Source organism: Hypanus sabinus, chromosome 12, assembly GCF_030144855.1.
Source record: "Hypanus sabinus isolate sHypSab1 chromosome 12, sHypSab1.hap1, whole genome shotgun sequence".
Taxonomy (NCBI): domain Eukaryota; kingdom Metazoa; phylum Chordata; class Chondrichthyes; order Myliobatiformes; family Dasyatidae; genus Hypanus; species Hypanus sabinus.
In genome coordinates this window covers 25,665,673-25,685,503 of record NC_082717.1, presented here as the reverse complement: position 1 = coordinate 25,685,503, position 19,831 = coordinate 25,665,673, and the positions used below count along the sequence as shown (strand labels likewise).

Sequence of the window (19,831 nt, the reverse complement as noted above, 5' to 3'; positions counted from 1 at the left end):
CAAGGCTACTGGAGGGTTGGTTTTCCTGTAGTGGGCACAAAATTTGTGATAATAAAACGTATTGCTGAAAGAATTTAGTGGTTCAGACAGAATGTGCGGCGGCAAGGGGATAGTCAATCTTTTGAATCTGAACCCCCCCCCCCCCACATATATATTCTGTGGACACTTTATTCGGTACAAGTAAAGTGGCCACTTATTGTACTTCTGTATGTTCATGATTTTTTGTTGCCATTTCCCATTCACATCAAGGCTTGACCTGTTGTGCATTGAGGGATGCTCTTTGGCACACCACTGTAGTAACATATGGTTTTTTAAGTTCCTGTCAGCTTGAACCAGTCTGGACTTTCTCCTTTGACTTCCCTCATTAACAAGGCGTTTGTACCCACAGAACTGCCTCTTACTGGAAGTTTTTCTTTTGTTCTTTACAACACAATCTGTAAACACTAGAGAATGGTGTGTGTGTAAATCTCAGGAGATCAGCAGTTTCTGAGATCACCTGAATCCACCCCATCTAGCACCAACAATCATTCCACTGTCAAAGTCACATAAATCACATTTCTTCCTCCTTCTGATGTATTTGATTCGAACAACAACTGAACCTCTTGACCATGCCTGCATGCTTTTATGCATTGAGTTGCTGCCACCTGATTGGATATTTACATTAACGAGCAAGTGTACAGGTATACCTAATAAAGGGACCATTGAGTCGATTTCCTATATTAGTCCTGATGAAGGGTCTTGGCCCGAAACATCGACAGTGCTTCTCCCTATAGATGCTGCCTGGCCTGCTGTGTTTTACCAGCATTTTGCGTGTGTTGTTTGAATTTCCAGCATCTGCAGATTTCCTCGTGTTTGCTCCTATATTTCTTTTGCTCCAGGCAACGGCATCTACAGTCCCTTGTGTCATACTAATAGATCGTCACCACCTGAAACTTAACTATTCCTTTGCCTCCACAAATGCTGACTGAGCCACCCCAGCAGATTATTTTCATTGCCTATTACTGCATCTGCAAAGCAATGGTAATTACATTGCGATCTTGAGCAGTTTGTTGGGGCTGTCTTAGATGCTGGTAAACTTCAGGGAATTGAGAAAGAGGGGTGAGTGGGAACAACTGGGAGTGGGGGACCTATTCGACAGTCAAGAACTAAAGGGCAGAATCTCAGGATGAGAAATTAACCGTTTAGGATGAGGTGAAGAGAAAATTGTTTGTGCAGAGCATTTTAAATCATTGGCAATTCTGTGAAAAGACCTGGAGGTACCAAGTTGTTATCTACACTCAGTAGCTACTTTATTAGGTACACCTATACACCTGCTTGTTAATGCAAGTGTCTAATTAGCCAACCACGTGGCAGCAATTCAATGCATAAAAGCATGCAGACATGGTCAAGAGGTTCCGTTGTTGTTCAGACTAAGCATCAGAACGGGGAAGAAATTTAAACTAAAATGTGACTTTGACCATGGAATGATTGTTGGTGCTGGACAGGGTGCTTTATATATCTCAGAAAATGCTGATCTCCTGGAATTTTCATGCACAAGAGCATCTAGAGCTTACAGGGAATGATTCAAAAAAATCCAGTAAGTGGCATTTCTGTGGGCAAAAACACCTTATTGATGAGAGAGATTAAAGAAGAAAGGCCAGACTGATTAAATCTGACAGGAAGGCAAATGACCACATAATACAATAGTGGTGTGTAGAAGAGCATCTCTGAATGTATAACATGTTGAACCTTGAAGTGATTGGCTACAACAGCAGAAGACCATGAACATACATTCTAATTCGGTGACCACATTATTGGCCATTGAGTGTATGTTTGAAGTTGAGAGCAATGGAAGTTTAGCTACCAAGAACATAAGGAAAAAGAGCAGGAGGAGGTCAACCAGCTCCTCGAAAATGTTCCAGCATTCAATAACATCTGGTTGTCTTCAATGACTTCTTCCCATCCAGTACAGTTCAAATGTTTGATAATCTCATTCTTGAATGTAGTCATCTCATTGAATTAATCAGCATGGAAATAGACCAGTTTGTCTATGACAACCTGAATAAGTTCTACTTGTTTGCATATAGGCCATATCTCTCTGAACTTTTCATTAACTCAGACAGAATCTAAGAAATGGGGACTGTACAGGGAAATGGGTTTTAGGCACCAGATCAGAGCAGATTTGGAGCACAGTGCAGTCCTGCTTCTCATTTCTTTGCCTGAGTGACAGTACAAGAGAAAATGGTGACTGCAGTACTTGGCTGAACACTTTTCTGACACTGATATTTATTTCATAAGAGAGGCTGTCGTCAATCTGTTCTTTCTTGCTTCCTCATCACAACCCTTGCAAGGAGGGCACAGCTTGTGTTTGCCATGCTTACCTTGGCCCTTAACTTTTAAATAGTGAGGTTTTAGTATTCTAAACATTGTCAACATTACTCAGCGGACTGACTGAGTTGGATTTCAATGTGAGTTATGATTTTCCTTAAGCCTAAGGCCATGAAATTCTACAGGAAATTTACATGGCTGATCACTGTGGTCAAAATATGCTTAGGACATGGAATTATATGTCTCATTCAAATTCTACTCTGAATTCAATCTGAAGTAAATTGTGGATTGGATGTTCTCAAACCAGTTATAGTGTTGTGATTTGCACATGATTTATAGATTGAAAAGGTACTGTGAAATCCCACATTTATACTTTAAAACTGGCTGATTTAATTTATGTCAGAATAAAATAGCTGTTTTGCAGAGCTGTTATATTTGAATAGGTGAGCATCATTGTCTTTTTTAAGGGCATACATTTTTGATTAATATTTGTTGCATAATATGTTCTTGTAGATTCCTATGATAGTCTCCCATCAGAGATTAAATTTCAGAATTTTTTTTTACCAGAATGAATGGATTAACGAGACAGATTAACCAGACAGGCTAATACTCAAGATCTTGGAAGTATAAGAGGGGATTTATTTGAAACACATACAAAATAAACAGTTGATAATTTGGGCTGAGACCTGATGAGTTCAGATGAGGCTTCTTGGCCTGAAATGCCAACTGTTAATTCCCTTCCATAGAAGTTGCCTGACTTGTTCAGTTTCCTTGGCATTTTGCGTGTGTTGCTTTAGACTTCCAGCATGTGCAGAATCCCTTGTGTTTCGATTTGAAGCAGACAGTGTTTGATAGATTAGATATACGGATGACTTTCCCTGGATGGGGTATTCAGAATCAGAGGTGACAGGCTGATAAGATGCTGGCTTTGCCTCTTTTATCATTTAGATGCTGATAAATGCTGGCTTTGCCCATATCTTGTAAATGACTCAAAGAAACTCATGGGGCTTCATGGTAAAGTGGAATGCATATTTTCACAACCACACATAAAGCAAGTTAAGAAAAATAAAGGACAAGCTTGCAATTCAGGTCATGTGGAGACAATCACTACATCACCAATGGGACCTTTCTGTTATCTGCAGACTGTGAGGGTGGTATATTAATGCAGCAAGTAGAGATACTGTGTCACAGCTCCAGCAACCTGGGGTGAAATCTAACCCCTGGTAGAGTTTGCACATTGTCTTTCTTCCCCACTTCCCCTCTATCATGAGATTTCTGAATGAACATTGAACCCATGAACACTCCTTTGCTACTTCATTGTTCCCTTTTTTACTACTTATTAATCTATACATACATATACTTACTGTAACTTACAGCTTTTATTATTATGTATTGCAATGTACTGCTTCCACATAACAACAAATTTTACAACATATGCTGGCGATATTAAACCCCGTTCTGATTCCACACTCTGCAGGTTTGGCATATGGGTTTCATCCATGTTTTGCTCTTCTTTCCCCCACATGCCAAAGCGATGAAGTTAGTAGATTAACTGGTTAATGAAAATTGCCACAGTGTGCAGATGAGTGGTAGAATCTGGGGAGAGGCTAGTTGATGTTAACATAGGGAGGTGCATTCCTGAGAAAATTAGTGGTTGGAGGGGAAGAGGTTACTCTGTCAACTGGCAAAGGTAGACATACTGAAATAGGCTACTTCTATATCATAAAGAAAACTGCAAATGAGTTTCACCCAAATCTATTATAGGCAGATTTCTAGAGCTGTGCTTGTGATAGCTGTACAGGTTAAAGACTTTGTCTGACAAAGTCTTCCAAGGGTAATGATTGCAATCTCATAACTGAAAGGGATATAAGACATGAACTATTGTGTCCGATGGAAGGGACACTGAACCTGCCACATATTCAACATGTTCAGGCTGTAGATTCAAGTTTGTTTATTTGAGTTCATTGCAACTACGTTAATGATATCTGATGATATCATGATATCTAATGATATCTGTTTAATGTTAGTACGAGGATTAAGAATGACTATAATCATCCGCAGTGACCCAGATTCTCTGAAAGTAGATTTCACTGTAGACATCACAAGGATTGTCTGGAGGGTTGTAGATTTTCTAGCAGAATTCTTTACTCTCAAACTGCATCAAGGATCATTGACCTGGAAGCATTCTTCTTTAAGTGCCAGGTACATTTGCTGAAGGTCAATGGGTTAGAGCCACAGCCAACTAAAAGTGGTGCCAATCCATTCCTGCTCTTTCTCCATCGGCATTGTCTTCTCCTGTACTAATGAGCTCAATGCAATGAGTACCATTGAGTCAGAGCATCATAAACACAGCAACAATATGATAAAGACAATTTACCCCTTTGAATCTCCATAAACATGAAAAGAAAATTCACAAATAAAACTGACGCTAGATGTGAAGTTTAGGGGGAACCTCCAACTTCAGCTGACCCTGTCCCTTACGGTTTTCTGTCTTAGTGATGTTGAAAATGGCCATTTCAAGTGCACTCCCTTTAAATTCTGGCTTTCCTGTGAATCACTGCCTTCTCCTACATACAAGCATTTACTGAAGTGCTGGAGATCCGTATATCAGATTAAAGCTAAAGTGTCTGCACCCTGACTTGTTTGCCAGAACATCAATACCTATCTTGCAAATAAGATGTACAGTAAAGCTGGTTAGCAGGTTTACCACTTCTGGAGGGAAATAGATCCCATTTTGATGACTGTTAAAAGATTGCTGCATTGTGAGCTGATATGTAAAATTTGCAAAGAACAATTTTAAAAAGCTCAATTGGGGTTAAGTGGAGGAGGAAGAAATTCTTTGTGGCATGCATCGCATTGGAGAAGTTCCTGACTTCAGTGTGACAATTTCATTGATCTGCACCCACTCATCCATTTGACTTTGAACAGGCTATTGATTCTGCCTTGCCCACCTCCTGAGTAGTCTGGACAGAGCCCCACATTGAGCAGCCGGCCCAGTACACAATATTCCATTAATTTCCCTCACACAATCATTACCAGATAAAGATGGTCTGTCACTCAACCAAGTTATTTCCAAGTCTGTGCCCAGGAAAAATTAAATTGCCTATTTAAACAGCAATTGCAGCTTTGTAGAGTTGTCAGGAAGCTCCTGGAGACTGGACCAATACAGACAGCGAGTTTGTGATGCATAATTAATTAGGCTGCTTCCCTCAAATCCGGCAAGGCCAGCCAAAGGTGACTTCAGTGAGAATGAAGATGATGATGTTACAATCCCAGAGCTCCAGCCTGGTAACAGGAAAATTTACACTAAGCTCCCTCCTTGCTGGTGTATGTAATGTTGGGGCTGCTTTTCATTTTCTCCTCTGGGACATCAAAGCATCTCATTTATACAGGCCATTTTCATTTTTTTTTATGTGGTCAGACTGTATCGGAATGGTTGCATCTGGCAGAACAAAATTAGCTGGCACTGAAACTAATGCTCAACATCACAACAGGATCTGGCTGCTGGTGTTGCTACAGCACTACCTGAAGTGCGTAACACCTGACATGTCGAAAGTAGCACCTCCAATCTCTTTAATCAGCACTCTTACACAAGTTCACCATTTCCTCCGTTTTGCTAGCACATACATGATCAATTGATCCACCGTTGTTTTCCTCCTCTCGTTGGCAGCTAATTATTTTACAGCATGCTTGTGATTTTTTTATATATAAAAGGAGACAGAGAGTCATGCAGCTTTAATGGTTTTAACAGCGGCATGGTGCCATTCTACTCATTAATGCCACAGCATGTATGAGGCAATTAGCGGTAGCTGAGTATATGCATTTATCAGCAATACAGGAGGCAGAAGCAGTCTTAAAGCTGAAGTGCCCATAATAACACTTGAATCCATTAACAATTCACGCCTACTGTGCATTTACATTCAGTCCTTAAAGCAAGGAAAGCCTCCCAAAGCATTTTGCAAATAGGCACAAGTAAAATATATACTGATCTAAAATGTATACTGTTGAATGTAAATGAGGCCTTTTGGCCCATCATATTCATGTCAACCAGCTTGAACCAGTCTGGCCAATCTCCTCTGACCTCTCTAATTCAGAAAACATTTTTGCACACAGAACTACTGCTCACCACAAATAGCAAAATGCTTATCACATATCGTCATCAATATTAATGAGCTAGGACACATTAATCTCTGTCCATCTACTTCTAGATATAAACACTTTCTTCCTTTGCCTCCCCTGCTTACTTTAATCCTATCCACTTCTCTACCAAGAACTATAGATCCTTTCTGTTCAGCATGTTCACACAATAAAGACTGAGAGAACAGACAAGTGTTGGGGAAAGAGTTCCAAGGGCAACTGTTAAACAAGAAGAAATATATCTTTCCATGGCTGCCAATCTAATGCAATCCAAAGGCCATGCATTTCTTTAGTTATGCTACAGGCCCTGTTAATTAGATTAGATAAAGTTGACAACAGAGCATCTTTTATTGATGACAGCCTCTCTCATGATAAGCAGTAGTGTCTGACATAACAGTGTATTAAAGTTCACTCACACTTGTATATGCTACACCCACTGAGAGTTGAATCATACACATCACTAAGGCAGGACTGTTGGAGTTGGAATTAAAATTGTGACCTCAGTGTTGAACTCCGTCAAGTCTCTTGGTGTCTCTGCAGCAATCAGTGCAAAGGCCTCTTTTGTTTAATTCACCACTTAAAGCAAATAGCTGACTATTTTAGGTAACACCATGGAAATCTTAATGCATGTTTAGACAACATGCAAAGAAAATTACTCTGTGCAGTTTAGAACTCACTAAATTAGAAGCAGCAGAAAAGGAAACAGTGTCATCTGCTGAACCTTTGCATATTTAAATTGTTTTCCAATGGTGAAGTTGTGGGGAGGGGTGGGCTGCTAAAAATTTATTGAGATCTGCCCTACCTCCCACACTGAAATTACCAATTGTTTACTTGCCATAATTGGCATTGTAAGGATTAAGTTACAAATGTGGCTTCATGTCAGCTTCCCAGCACATTACTGCTGCTCTTTATCCCTTTCCCCACTGATGCACTATTATTTTAACAGTCCTGAAACTAACCATGGAACATATTGGAGAAGTAGGAGCTCTCTCGATAGGAAAGCCACTATAAGTGCACTATCAACTAATGGCTGCACAATCTAAAAGATGCTCTCAGGGAGAGTGACATCGATCCACTCTGATTTGCCTACCGTCACAAAAGGTCAACAGCAGATGCCATTTCATTGGCTCTGTTATGAATGTACCACAGCTCTGAGGGGCCGAAGGGTGCGGGGTAGCCCCCTCCTTTGTGAGAATCGCAAGATCACTATTGACTTGGGTCAGGAGACCCAGGAAATGAGAGAGAGAGACATGCGGAATGTCTTGACCCTCCCCCCCAGCGATATAAAGCTACGGGAAACGGCCATTGTCTCTTGGAGACGGACTTGTGTATTACAATACCGTGCTACGTGGAAGCCCTCAGGCAAAGTGGGCTGGTTGAGAGAGGGATTGCATCCCCCCCAACCTGATTGACATCTGAGACACTGTGAGTCAGAATAAAAGATGGTCTGTGGGAACAGCCCCTTTAGATGCACCAGAAGAAACGCTAGTGATCCCGTAATAGCAGAAGCCGATGGGAGGAGGCCACGTGCGTTCGGTTCTGTTTGCCCTGGAACCAGTGGCTTTTACCACGGACAAACGGCTTTTAGATAACAACAGGGAAACCAACTCCCAATGACTCTCGAAGGATTGACGTCATTAAAGGACTGGGCAAGTTTTAACCCGTCTTTCTCTCAAACCAAAACGCTGCAGCTTGAACGAACTAACAGTGACTTTTATATTTCCATCGGACAATACATTATCCCCTAGACAACGATAGAGCTATTTCTTATTGATTATTATACCCACGCTTTTAGATTTAGTATTGACGACATATGTTATCTGTATGTTTGCATTGATATTATTTTGTGTATTTTTTTATCAATAAATACTGTTAAAATAGTACCATCAGACTTCAACGGACCTCTCTATCTTTGCTGGTAAGTGACCCAGTTACGGGGTTCGTAACAGCTCTTTACTCAGCCCTGGAGCGTCTGGACGGTAAAAGTGCATATATCAGAATGTTCTTCATTGACTACAGCTCAGCATTCAACAGTCATCCCCTCAATACTAATCAATAACCTCCAAGACGATCTGCAAGTGGATTTTCGATTTCCTTACTTTCAGATTGACAACACTACCTCTCCACAATCTCCATCAGCATAGGTGCACAACAGGGCTGTGTGCTTTGTCCCCTACTCTACTCTCTTTACATTTATGAACGTGGGCTGAGCTCAGCTCCAATGCCATATTCAAGTTTGCTGACGACACCACTGCTTTTCGCCGAATCAAAGGTGGTGGTGAATTAGCATAAAGGTGGAACATTGAGAATCTGGTCATTTAGTGCCACAACAACAACGTTAGCAAACCAATGAACTGATTATTGACTACATGAGGAGGCACTGGATGTCCATGAACCAGTCCTCATCAGACGATGCAGATGTGGAGAGGGTCATGTACTTTAAGTTCCTTGGTGTTATCATTTCAGAGGATCTGTTCTGGGACCAGCAGGTAAGTGCCATCACAAAGAAGGCAAGGCAGCACCTATACAGGTGGCCCCCGATTTTCGAACATTCACTTTACAACAACTCACTGTTACGAAAGACCTACATTAGTACCTGTTTTCACTAACCAAAGAGGATTTTCACTTTTACAAAAGGAAGGTGCCCTCTTTATATGTGTGTTTACCTTGAGAAAGACTACCATGACCGTGAAGCCTAGTGTGAGCAGTTGTGTGCGCATGTGTGTACGTGCCGATTTTATTTTTCTCCAAATCGATTTTTGACTCACTGTCTTCCCTATGCTGATAAGTGAAAATACACCATACATACAACATTTCTACTTTATACAGGCTGTATATTTATCATATTATTCCTGCTTTTACTATATGTTCGTGTTATTTTAAGTTTTATGTGTTATTTGATATGATTTGGTAGGTTATTTTTTGGGTCTGGGTACACTCAAAAATTTTTCCCATATAAATTAATGGTAATTGCTTCTTCGCTTTACGCCATTTCAGCTTACAAACTGTTTCATAGGAACACTCTGCCTTCGGATAGCGGGGGTAACCTGTACTTTCGTAGAAGTTGGCATCTGAAACTGATAAATTTCTATTGAAGCATTGTAAAGAGTATCCTGACTGAATGCATCACAGTCTGGTATGGAAACCCTATTGTCAAAGAATCAAAAATGCCTCCTGGTGGATATAGCTTAGTCCATCACAGGAAAACCCTTCCCCACCATTAAGCAAATCTACAAGGAATGCTGCCACGAGAAATCAGTATCCATCATCAAGGACCCCCCACAATGCTCTCTTCTTGTTGCTTCCATTGGGAAGGGAGTACAGGAACCTTAGATCCCATTCCAGCAGGTTGAGGAATAGTTATTACCCTTCAACCATCAGGCTTCTGAAACAGCATGGATGAATTCACTCACCTCAACTCTGAATTGATTCCACAACCCATGGACTCACTTTCAAGGACCGTTCAATTCATGTTTTCAATTTTATTTATTTACTGTTTATCTGTTATTATTATTGTTGTTTTTTTGGTATTGCAGTTTGTCTTCTTTTGCACATTGGTTGTCTGTCAGGCTTTGTGTATAGATTTTCATTGGTTCTATTGCACAGCTGAAGATGGTAATGGGGCCAGCTCCTATTGCCTATTAAATGCTCCCAAAGATGTGTGTCTCAAGTAGCTCTTGACAACCAAGGCTCCTGGCCTTCAAGTGTAGCTTAGCTACTAAGCCCAGCAGAACCATTTCTACTGACAGGAGAAGGGGCAAAGTGGGTTACTGTCACCTTAAAACCAAATGCTTCAGGCAGATTGGGCTTGCCAGCCATAGTTGGCAAGTGATCTAGGAGAAGGAAAACTGATCTCAAATCTCTGCTACTGTATGGCTATATCCACTCACGGGGAAGGCTTCAAGAGTAAAAAACCTGGAACTGGAATCCCTAAGACAGTCCTACATTGAGTTCAATGCTGACTGACAACTCCTGCAATGCTGCTGGTGCCAAACTCTATCGGTCTCTGCCGTTCCTTTGTGTTCATCAGGTGCATGGCGAGGGGGAGCCTGCCTCCTGGGCAGCAGTTTGTTCTCCATATTGCACTGCCCAGGCTTACGTATCTAGACAGCTAGGAGGCAACATCTACAGTCAACCCTGATCAAATGAGGCCTCCAGTTGTATTCCTTTGTTCTACCATGAATGTCTAAATAAGAAAATTATTTCCAGGGTAGTTTATGTGACATATATGTACTTTGATAACAAATTTATGTTAAACTTTGAACTTTGAAGTCTAGTGGAAGTAAAGATCCTGGAAGCATCAGAAGCAGAGTTATCTGGCCTTTTCAGGTTTTCATGACCTTTCCACATCCACTCTCTCTCTCCTTACCTAATCCCCAGCATATTCATTCTCTTCACCAGTACTTACTTTGAGACCGTTTCCTTGGTTACCTTGATGATGCCTGGACTCATATAACCCCAAACCTTCCAACCACACCCACTCATCACTTTCTATATTTGACTCCCTGTATTGATAAGGATGATGTCCCTTCTGGATTAATGAGAGAGTCAGAGGCAGGGCCCCTAAAGGCTGTAAACACGTTGAGATTTCTCGGAAGATAACAATCATCTCCCCACCAAGGCATTGTTGCAATTAATATGGACTAAATTTGAATTCTGATAAAATTTCTTGGGAGTTGCATTAACACATAGCAAAATTTTCTCCCTGCTGCTCTGTGATTGTATATGAAAGTGTCAGGTATATTCACCATCATTTAAGAGACAGAAATGAACGGAGCTTTATAAATAGTCATCTGCATAATGTGAGGGGCATTTGGGAATTAATTGAGGTCACCTTTAATGAGCATTCTGTCATTGAATTTGAAACCAAGGAAGATGTTTGCATGTTATGTTATGAATTCTACTCATTTCAATACAAAATGCACATTTTGAAATGATTACCAAATGGAATAGTTTGATAACCTTTCTATTTTATCTTCTTTTTAAAATATTTATAATGAAGCAAAAGTTTTCTATGAAGGAAGAAAATAGTGAGGCCTATTTACATTATCTCCTGATTTGACTTTATGTATCTTTGTAATTTATAGTTTTTTTATGTCTTGCACTGTACTACTGCTGCAATATAGCAAATTTCGCAGACTACTTTAGTTACTACCTTTTACGCCATGGGCATTTAGGGCAGTTTCTCTATTGCATCTGTAACAATTTTTTTTTGACCAGTGAGGGTTGTTAGCCTGCACTGAACCCCTGAACCCAGAGGACTCTTAATCTGGTATCTACCCTTTGACCTGTTTGACATGGGTGACCTTACCAAGAGTCAAAGCACAAGGATATGACTCCAGCCAACATAGCTCTCTGGGTCATTGATGCACCCAAGCCTCCATACCCTACGCCGTTTGTAGCCCTCTTGGAGGGCAACATACTTTAGTGATAATAAAACTGATTCCGTTTCCGGAAACAGCATTATGAAGGACCCCACACATTCCTCATACAAACTCTTCTCCCTCCTGCCATCTGAGAAAAGGTGCCAAAACATTCGGGCTCTCACGACCAGACTATGTAACAGTTTCTTCCCCCAAGCTATCGGACTCCTCAATACCCAGAGACTGGACTGACACCAACTTACTGTCCTATTGTCTTGTTTATTATTTATTGTAATGCCTGCACTGTTTTGGGCACTTTATGCAGTCCTGGGTAGGTCTGTGGTCTATTTTTTTTTTCTGTTTTTTTTTTACGTAGTTTAGTCTAGTTTTTGTACTGTATCATGTAACACCATGGTCCTGAAAAAATGTTGTCTCATTTTTACTATGTTCTATACCAGCAGTTATGGTCGAAATGACAATAAAAGTGATTTGACTTGACTTGACTTGAGGAGGTGTGTGTCCTCTTAACCAGTTGACTCTTGGAAAACCTTATTGTGTTTAAAGGTTGTATTGCATTTAAAAATGGAGTCGTTCTTAGTCCTTTGTTGTTCCATTATCGGCATGTATCAAATGTGACATTGGAAGCTGTCTCTTAGTTCACATTAAGCAAGGAAATTCATGCTCCAGAGATTGTTTTTGCTTTGCTTTGACATGAGGGTTTTCCCACTGTGCAAAGGAAACTTTTAATGGTTCTGTTTGTTTCTCTTCTGACACTTTTAGACTTCTGTATAAATTTCATATTTCTCCTTCTTAAAACCTCTCAGTTGATGCATTTTCTTGTGTGAGGTTCCCCACACTGATGGTGTGAGATTTTCCAAACTACGTGGTGTGCTGAAGGTGTTGACATTGGACTCTTGTTATTTGTTATTTAAGTAAATGATTGGGATGCAAATACACAAGGCTTGATCAGTAAATTGGGGATGACACAAAATTAGGAGATGTTGTTGAGATTCACAGGGGGGTTTTGATTGGTGAAGGAAGTGGTTCGAGGAGTGGCAAATGGATTTCTAGAGTCACAATGTAGTTCTGCAGTCCCAGGCACATGTGTACAGCTGGAGTGCTTAAGTTGCTTATTATAAGCTAAGGCAGACTACTGAAGTAATTTTATGTATTGTACTGTACTGCTGCTGCAGAAAAAATGTCATGATGTATGTGAGTGATGATAAACCTGACTCTGATATGGGTCTCTATTGTGTGCCAAGAGTGGGAAGAGGGAAGAGCGAGAGAAACCATGGTTGTGAGAAGAGGAAAGGAGGGGTGAGAGAGCAGAAAGCACCAGAGAAACATTCTGTTATGATCAATAAATCAATTCTTTGGAATCAAGTGACCTTGCCTGGTGTCTCAGGGTTGGGTGTGTCTGCAATTGTACACTCAAGCCCTTGACATCCTTCTCTGCCATCCTTTGCTCCTGCCTGATTTGCAAACATGCTCTCCACTCCACTTTATCAAATACAGTACTGTGCAAAAATCTTAGGCACTTGAGTTATTTTTATATGTGCCTAAGACTGTTGCACTGTACTGTAGTTAATTAGGACCTCTTAAGGTGATGATGACAGGACAGGGTAATGAAGTTAAGGTAGAAGATCAGCTATGATCTTCTCAAATGATAGAGCAAGTGTGAAGAGCAGAAAAGCCTACTCCTGCTCCCCATTCTGATGTTTCTGTGCTCTCTCTGGCAGACATCAGACAAAATCTGATGTCTCCACATTTCTGTCCAAGTTAACACTATTCAAGTGCAGCATTGGCCGTCGTGACCTGTTCCAATTTCCGAGTATCACTGAGTTGGAAGAGAAAGAAAGAATACCAGATGATTTTCAAGTATACTGTGCCCACCTGGGTGAGCTATATAAAGACATCAGAGTGATATCAGCATCTTCTCTCCATCCAAATTAATTCATTCCTGGATACTTGTAATAAGGAATTAACAGGAAGGACGAAGGAAGAACTGATCTTGCTACAAAATGACTTTCAGCTGAAGCCAAAGGTCAAAAGATCACATCAAAACTTTTGGTTGCTGAAAGAAATCTCTGAACGCTATTCTGCACTGTGGAAAAAAGGTCAAGAGGTTCTTTATTGCCTTTCCAACAACTCATTTAGTGGAGTGCATGTTCAGCACCCAACTTCTTTCAAAGTTATGAAACAAGCTGAAAATGACTGAATATGGGGATCTGAGATGTCTTTGGAGTAACTTTCAACCTGATGTTGAAAAGCTGCTGTCACTGCACTGAGCCCATCCATCTCATTGAGAGGTGAGAAAGAAATTAGGCAATGAATGGTTGGATTACTAATGTACACTCTAAGACTGTTGATGAAAATTGTTTTCTATTGTAATAAAATGAAGAAATAATTTTATTTGTAGCTTTAAATAGGTTTTCTTTTTTTCTGTCTTATTTGTCACTGCTTTGAATTTGCAGTTCCTGTTTTCTTTCACTGTGCATCATAAATCAGTATTCTTTATACTTTTTATGTAATGGCTGGAAGGGGAGAGGAAGATGCTGGGAATGAAGTCTGGGAACCAAGAGGTGGTAACCCAAAAATGTTTGGAATCCACTGGTCTAAGGCTTTTCTAAGCATGTTCCTGTCCACATGTCTTTTTCTGAGCCATGACAGAGTTCATGGTGAAGGTATTCCCACCATGTAATGGGATATAGTTTAAAAAGCTGTTTATAGTGCTGTTTTCCCTTCCTCCTTGATTTCACCCAGTACCTTCTTCCCCACTCAAAGTGTGTTTTTGAATGCCATGGTAGATAGATTATTAATCAATTTGTGATTATCTATAAGTTTGTGCTCAGGAAACAAACTGCATTATGGTGAAATAATCCTGCTTCTAGGCCCAAGTACATTTTTCTAAAAGAGAGAAGAAGAGCTTTCTAATTACACTTTGCTTCTCTGAAAAACCCTGAGTATTTTGCAACCACTGAAATATCTGAAACTGAAGAATCTATGGCAGTCATTTTAACCCACAACCAACAAATGATGAACAATATTCTATTTTGGAATTTTTTTCTTAAAGAGAAGTATTGGAGGTGCTCTTCAGAGTATTGGTATAAGATCTGAGTAAGTAGAAGAGATTTAATTCAACATCCCTCCAGGTGACCTCCAGTATTTTAGCACTGAGGTGACAGCCTAGATTTCGGTCTGAAGTCTCAGGAGGGGAATTTTGTAAACTAGACCAAGAGTACAACTGGGTTGTAGCTAACATAAAATGTATTGCCAGCACAACCAAATGCTTCTTGCCAAATCTGCTTTCAAGACAATACCTGGTTTCACTATAAATACAAGTTGTTGTTGCTGTTGTTGTCAGACAGGGAACAATATTGATGCAAACTTGAACAGCTTATTTGTTTTGGCTCTTGCCTGAGGCTGCTCCATTGAGAGGTAGACAGCAAGGGAAAAAGGTATGAATTATCTGGTCCTCTATTGAAAGAAATATTTCCCTTGCTGTCTACCTTAATGATTACATTCCTTAATGTTCAATGCTAAAAACTTTCAAGCTTTGTCAATTATTTTGCTCTAATGATACTTTCCCAAACCTATTGATTTGTATTATAACAACAGAATCTTTATCTCATTGTAATAATATATTGAAAAGAAACATGTAAATGGTGCTCAGAGTAATACTACAAGAGGAAATCTATTTTATAATTGTTTATGAGAATGGCAGGGTAATAACAGTATTGATATTTGCTTTAAGGAAACGTTTTAATTGGGAACATCTTGGATGATGCTGAAATCCTCTAATCCATGTACTCAGAACACATAGTAACCATACATAAATTGTGAAAGGGAAACACCATTCTGCTCACTCTCTCAAACACCTCTTGCCTCGTTTTTGGAACAGTCTGCTGTTCCTGCTTTAGCCTCATCGGCTACCTTAGAAACCCCAAAGCCACAAAGTGAAAGTAAGTCACCTTGAAGTCAAATGAGTGCATAGAAAAACCTAAAGTGCTTGAAGATTTCAAATTGGATGAGTTCTTCCAACAACTGGTATTAAAGCTCAATTATAATGCCCAGTGAATAGAACTGCATAATTGCTGTCATCTCCTGCAGGGGAAAATGGATGTCAGTTTTGTTGTCAATAAATATGTGATATAAATTACTACTGATAGGGCACACTTACCTCAACACAAATTGGAAAGGTTATTGTAATTTTGGAATAATGTTTGGAAGAATGTTACATAAGCATAAATGCATTGTTGACCCTGCTCTCTTTACATAATGTTGCCAAAGTTTAGTTGTTTGCCTTGGGGAGTACTGAGAAACTCTGGATCAACCTTTTCTCAGCTAGAATCTGTACTAAAACATATACTGAAAGCAAAAGACCTTCTCCTTGTTCTGGTATTTTTCTGGTCAGTTTGTTTTTGGTACAGAATTATTCAATCTAATCCCCTTCTTAATTAATAGTCTCATATTTCCAATCTTTTGTACCATGTTTGTTGATAAATGTTTAAAATAGCAGTTTTATTTTGCTGAATTGTTAAAGAACATGAAGATTCTGAAATTTATAGCCTTGAAAGAACCAAATAAATAAAAAGCTTAGATTTTTCAGGAGAAAGAAATTAAGAATCGTACAGAATGTTGAAAGTAAGGGATAAGAACAACAACTTACATTTATAAGGTACCTTCAATATAACTAAACATTCAATGTTTCTTCACATAAGTGCCATTGGACAAAGTTAATACCCAACTCCTAATGGAGATTTCAGGACCAAAATCATTGGCAAAAATATTGGCCTGAGAACAAAACTGAAATCAGTTTTTCACTACTAGAGCCAAGAGTACTTACAGCTGCAGGTAATTCCCTCATGCCAGTGCCATGCTGGGAAATTCTAGAGCATAGGAATAAAAGCACAAAATGCTGGGAACTCTAAGTAAATCGGCCAGTAACTGTAGAGGGAGAGAAAAAAAATAATTATTCAGATTCAGCACCCTTTGTCAGAACTGGATCTTAGTGCAATTGGAATTGGTCTATTATTGTCATATGTACTGTGATACAGTGAAATGCCGATGTTGCATGCTATTCACATGGACCAAATCATTACACAGTACATCGAGGTAGAATAAGGTCAAACTAAAACAGAATGAAGTGTAATAGTGACAGAGAAAGTGGCTGCAAGCCAGGTCCCCACTGGCAGAGTAATGAGATTCAAGAATGCTCAAGAAGTCAGAATTGGAAGAGGCTATAGGGCTGAACAAGATTAGCATTCAGGAGGATTGAGACTTGGAGAAAGATTTGAAAACCAGGATGAGAATTTTAAAGTTAATCTGTTGCTTAACTAGGAATCATTGCAAGTTAACGTGCACAGGGCTGATGGGTGAACTAGACTTGGTCTAAGTTAGGATACAGGCAAAAGGTTAAGGCATCCAACAGCACTGGAAGAAAGGCAATCAAGGCATGGGTTCGAGTGGTCATGTTCTGGGAGCAATGTTGACTTAACTGAGCGTTTTTACAGCAGATTGTTTGATGAGTTAGTGAGAAGGAAATAAGCCAACCTTATGACGGCTTGGTGATAGGATCAAAATTTTGTCCTGTGGTTAACTAAAACCCACATTACTAAAAGGCTAATTTAGGTTCAGCTACTCATCAGAGACAAGTCTGGAGACAATGGTTAGGGAATGGAATTTATAGTAGGGTTGATGACCATGGCTTTGGTATTCTCAATATTTAATAGCAGGATCTTTCTGTTCATATTATGTTGGATGTTGGGCGACTGATCTGCAAATTTCGATAAACACATGATTTGTCTTGGAATGAGTTGTAGAACAAAGATTCTAGATGGATTTAAAAATAGGTAAGATAAACAAAAACTTTATATTAAAGAATAAAATCGGCTCCAGACAGGCTGAATGAAGAAGGACTGTTGAATTACACATCATTAAAGACACCAAAAGGACAGACTGCCATGGCAACTTACAAAACCTGGCTCCAGACAGGCTGAAGACCTACATAACTGGTTTCCATTAAAGACTCTGAAAGCAAACAAACAGAATGTCAGTCAATCCTGGTGTTGTACTTGATGAAGCCCAATATTGGCAAGCAACTGGCCCAAAACTGAAGTTTAAACAAATAAAGGACATTAAATTCCCTAGGTCTCATGATTTCTTACTGACAGCTCTGTCATTGTCCGGATACTCTCTTAGAGTTTGTTCGCGGAATATATGATCTGGCCACCAGAAAATAAACGTGCTACATCACGAAGTGCATCGATTAAGATACTTAGAAAGCAAAGTAGTGAGTGTATGTAACAGTCAGCGTACTCAGTCAGATGATTGTTTTTGAAAGCGATGCATATTCTGAGGAATTAGAAAGGCTTTTTAAAATCATTGTTAAATTAATTCCAAGTTGTGAAAGGATCAATTATATTTATTTTATATATTTTTCATTGTAGATAATAAACCTTTATATTAACAATACCATGGATTATCCTGCTAATCCTTCAGACTGGGGATTTCCAACTTTTTTTATGGCATGGACCAATACCATTAAGCAGGGGGACTGTGGAGCCCAAGTTGGAAACCCCTGCTTTAGACAATGGATAGCCTTATGGTAAATATAAAGTTAGATCGTGTGCAGAAGGCAAACCAATTCACCACAACTTTAAAGAATAGCAAAAAATGCCATCTTGTTCATTGTAAGACAGCATAAAGGAAACTGCCCTATAATGAATGTTCCGTCTAATTTTTTTTTTTGCAGATGGAAGATGTCATAGCACGAATGCAAGAGGAGAAAAATGGGATTCCAATTCGCACAGTCAAAAGTTTTTTGTCAAAGATTCCCAGTGTATTTTCTGGTAAGATATCGGTTTTATTGAACAAGTGGTATTCGAGTTCATCGTTAACAGTGGAGAAGTTATGGAAATATACAATCACAGCAAAGATTTGGTAAACTGGAAAATGAGTTTATGCTATGGTACAGTGAAACACTGGTCTTACAAGCCACTCATTCAGATCAATTTGTTACAAGTATTAACCCACAGTAATAGTGATCAGTTAGGCACAAAGAGAATCTGTATTTACTGGCTCAGTTAGCAATCACATGAATTTACAAAACTAAGTACCTGTGAGCACACCCACTGGGTTCCCTGATCCTTAATTATCAGGCAAAGACAGTAAAAATAATGGCTGAGAAAAGAAGTTCTTCTTGATCCTAAAGTAATCTCCATGATTCTGTTGCGGGGTCATTCACTTGTGTAATGAGTGGTCTCCACAGTGATGTGGCACTCTGTTCTCTCAAAATCATCCACTCTTATTCTTTTCCTTATTGGATCAATCTATGATGCTTCAATTTCATTGGGGAAAGCTCTTCTGACTAACCTGTGTTAGCTTTTCATTGGATGTAGCCCAAGGTGACAAGCAGATTGCCTCATGGCTCTCTCTTTGGCCTTATACCCTATATAATTACTTCTTTTCTTTTCAAGTGAGCCAATATGATGAGATTACAGGCCATTCCTTTTTCAAGCCTGCCATTTTATATTACAAACAGCTTCCTCTCCTAGAATGGTCTCAGGTTTGGCAGATCATTAGCAGAAATCCTTCGTGTCCACATTCAATTGCTCTGTTTAAACTATCACTGAGCAAGAATATGTTCATCAAACAATTCACACAGTAGCAGCTGCAAAGCAAGTCTCACAGAATGGCTGTTTCCTTTCCTGCAACCACATAGCAAGAACAAAGACTTTTGCTTTATCCGTTGCCACTGCCCTTAATTCTGTTCACTGATTTGTTAATTGTACTTCTTTTTTGCCAACAAATTCATTGCAATGAAAATTGAGGTAGTAAATGTAAAACAATAACAGAGTGCAGAATAAGTACATAGAAAGCGCAGTAGAAATAGGCACTAAGGAACTGGGTCACAACCAGCCAGCGGTCCAGAGTCCATCTTATTGTATTAGGGAACCATTCAATAGACTTTTAGCAGCCTGGGAGGTGGGAGAAGAGAGAATGTCTGGTCTGGGTGGAAGTGT

At 39.6% G+C, this 19,831-nt stretch overlaps 1 protein-coding gene across 1 annotated transcript in view; it reads left to right on the top strand.

Moving 5' to 3' along the window:
- Positions 1–19,831, top strand: part of LOC132403321 (regulator of G-protein signaling 7) — a 469,317-nt gene that overhangs the window by 237,133 nt on the left and 212,353 nt on the right. The window contains exon 2 of the mRNA XM_059986772.1: positions 18,562–18,658. Coding sequence (XP_059842755.1) covers positions 18,562–18,658 — 97 coding nt within the window. The remainder of the gene's footprint in view (positions 1–18,561; positions 18,659–19,831) is intronic.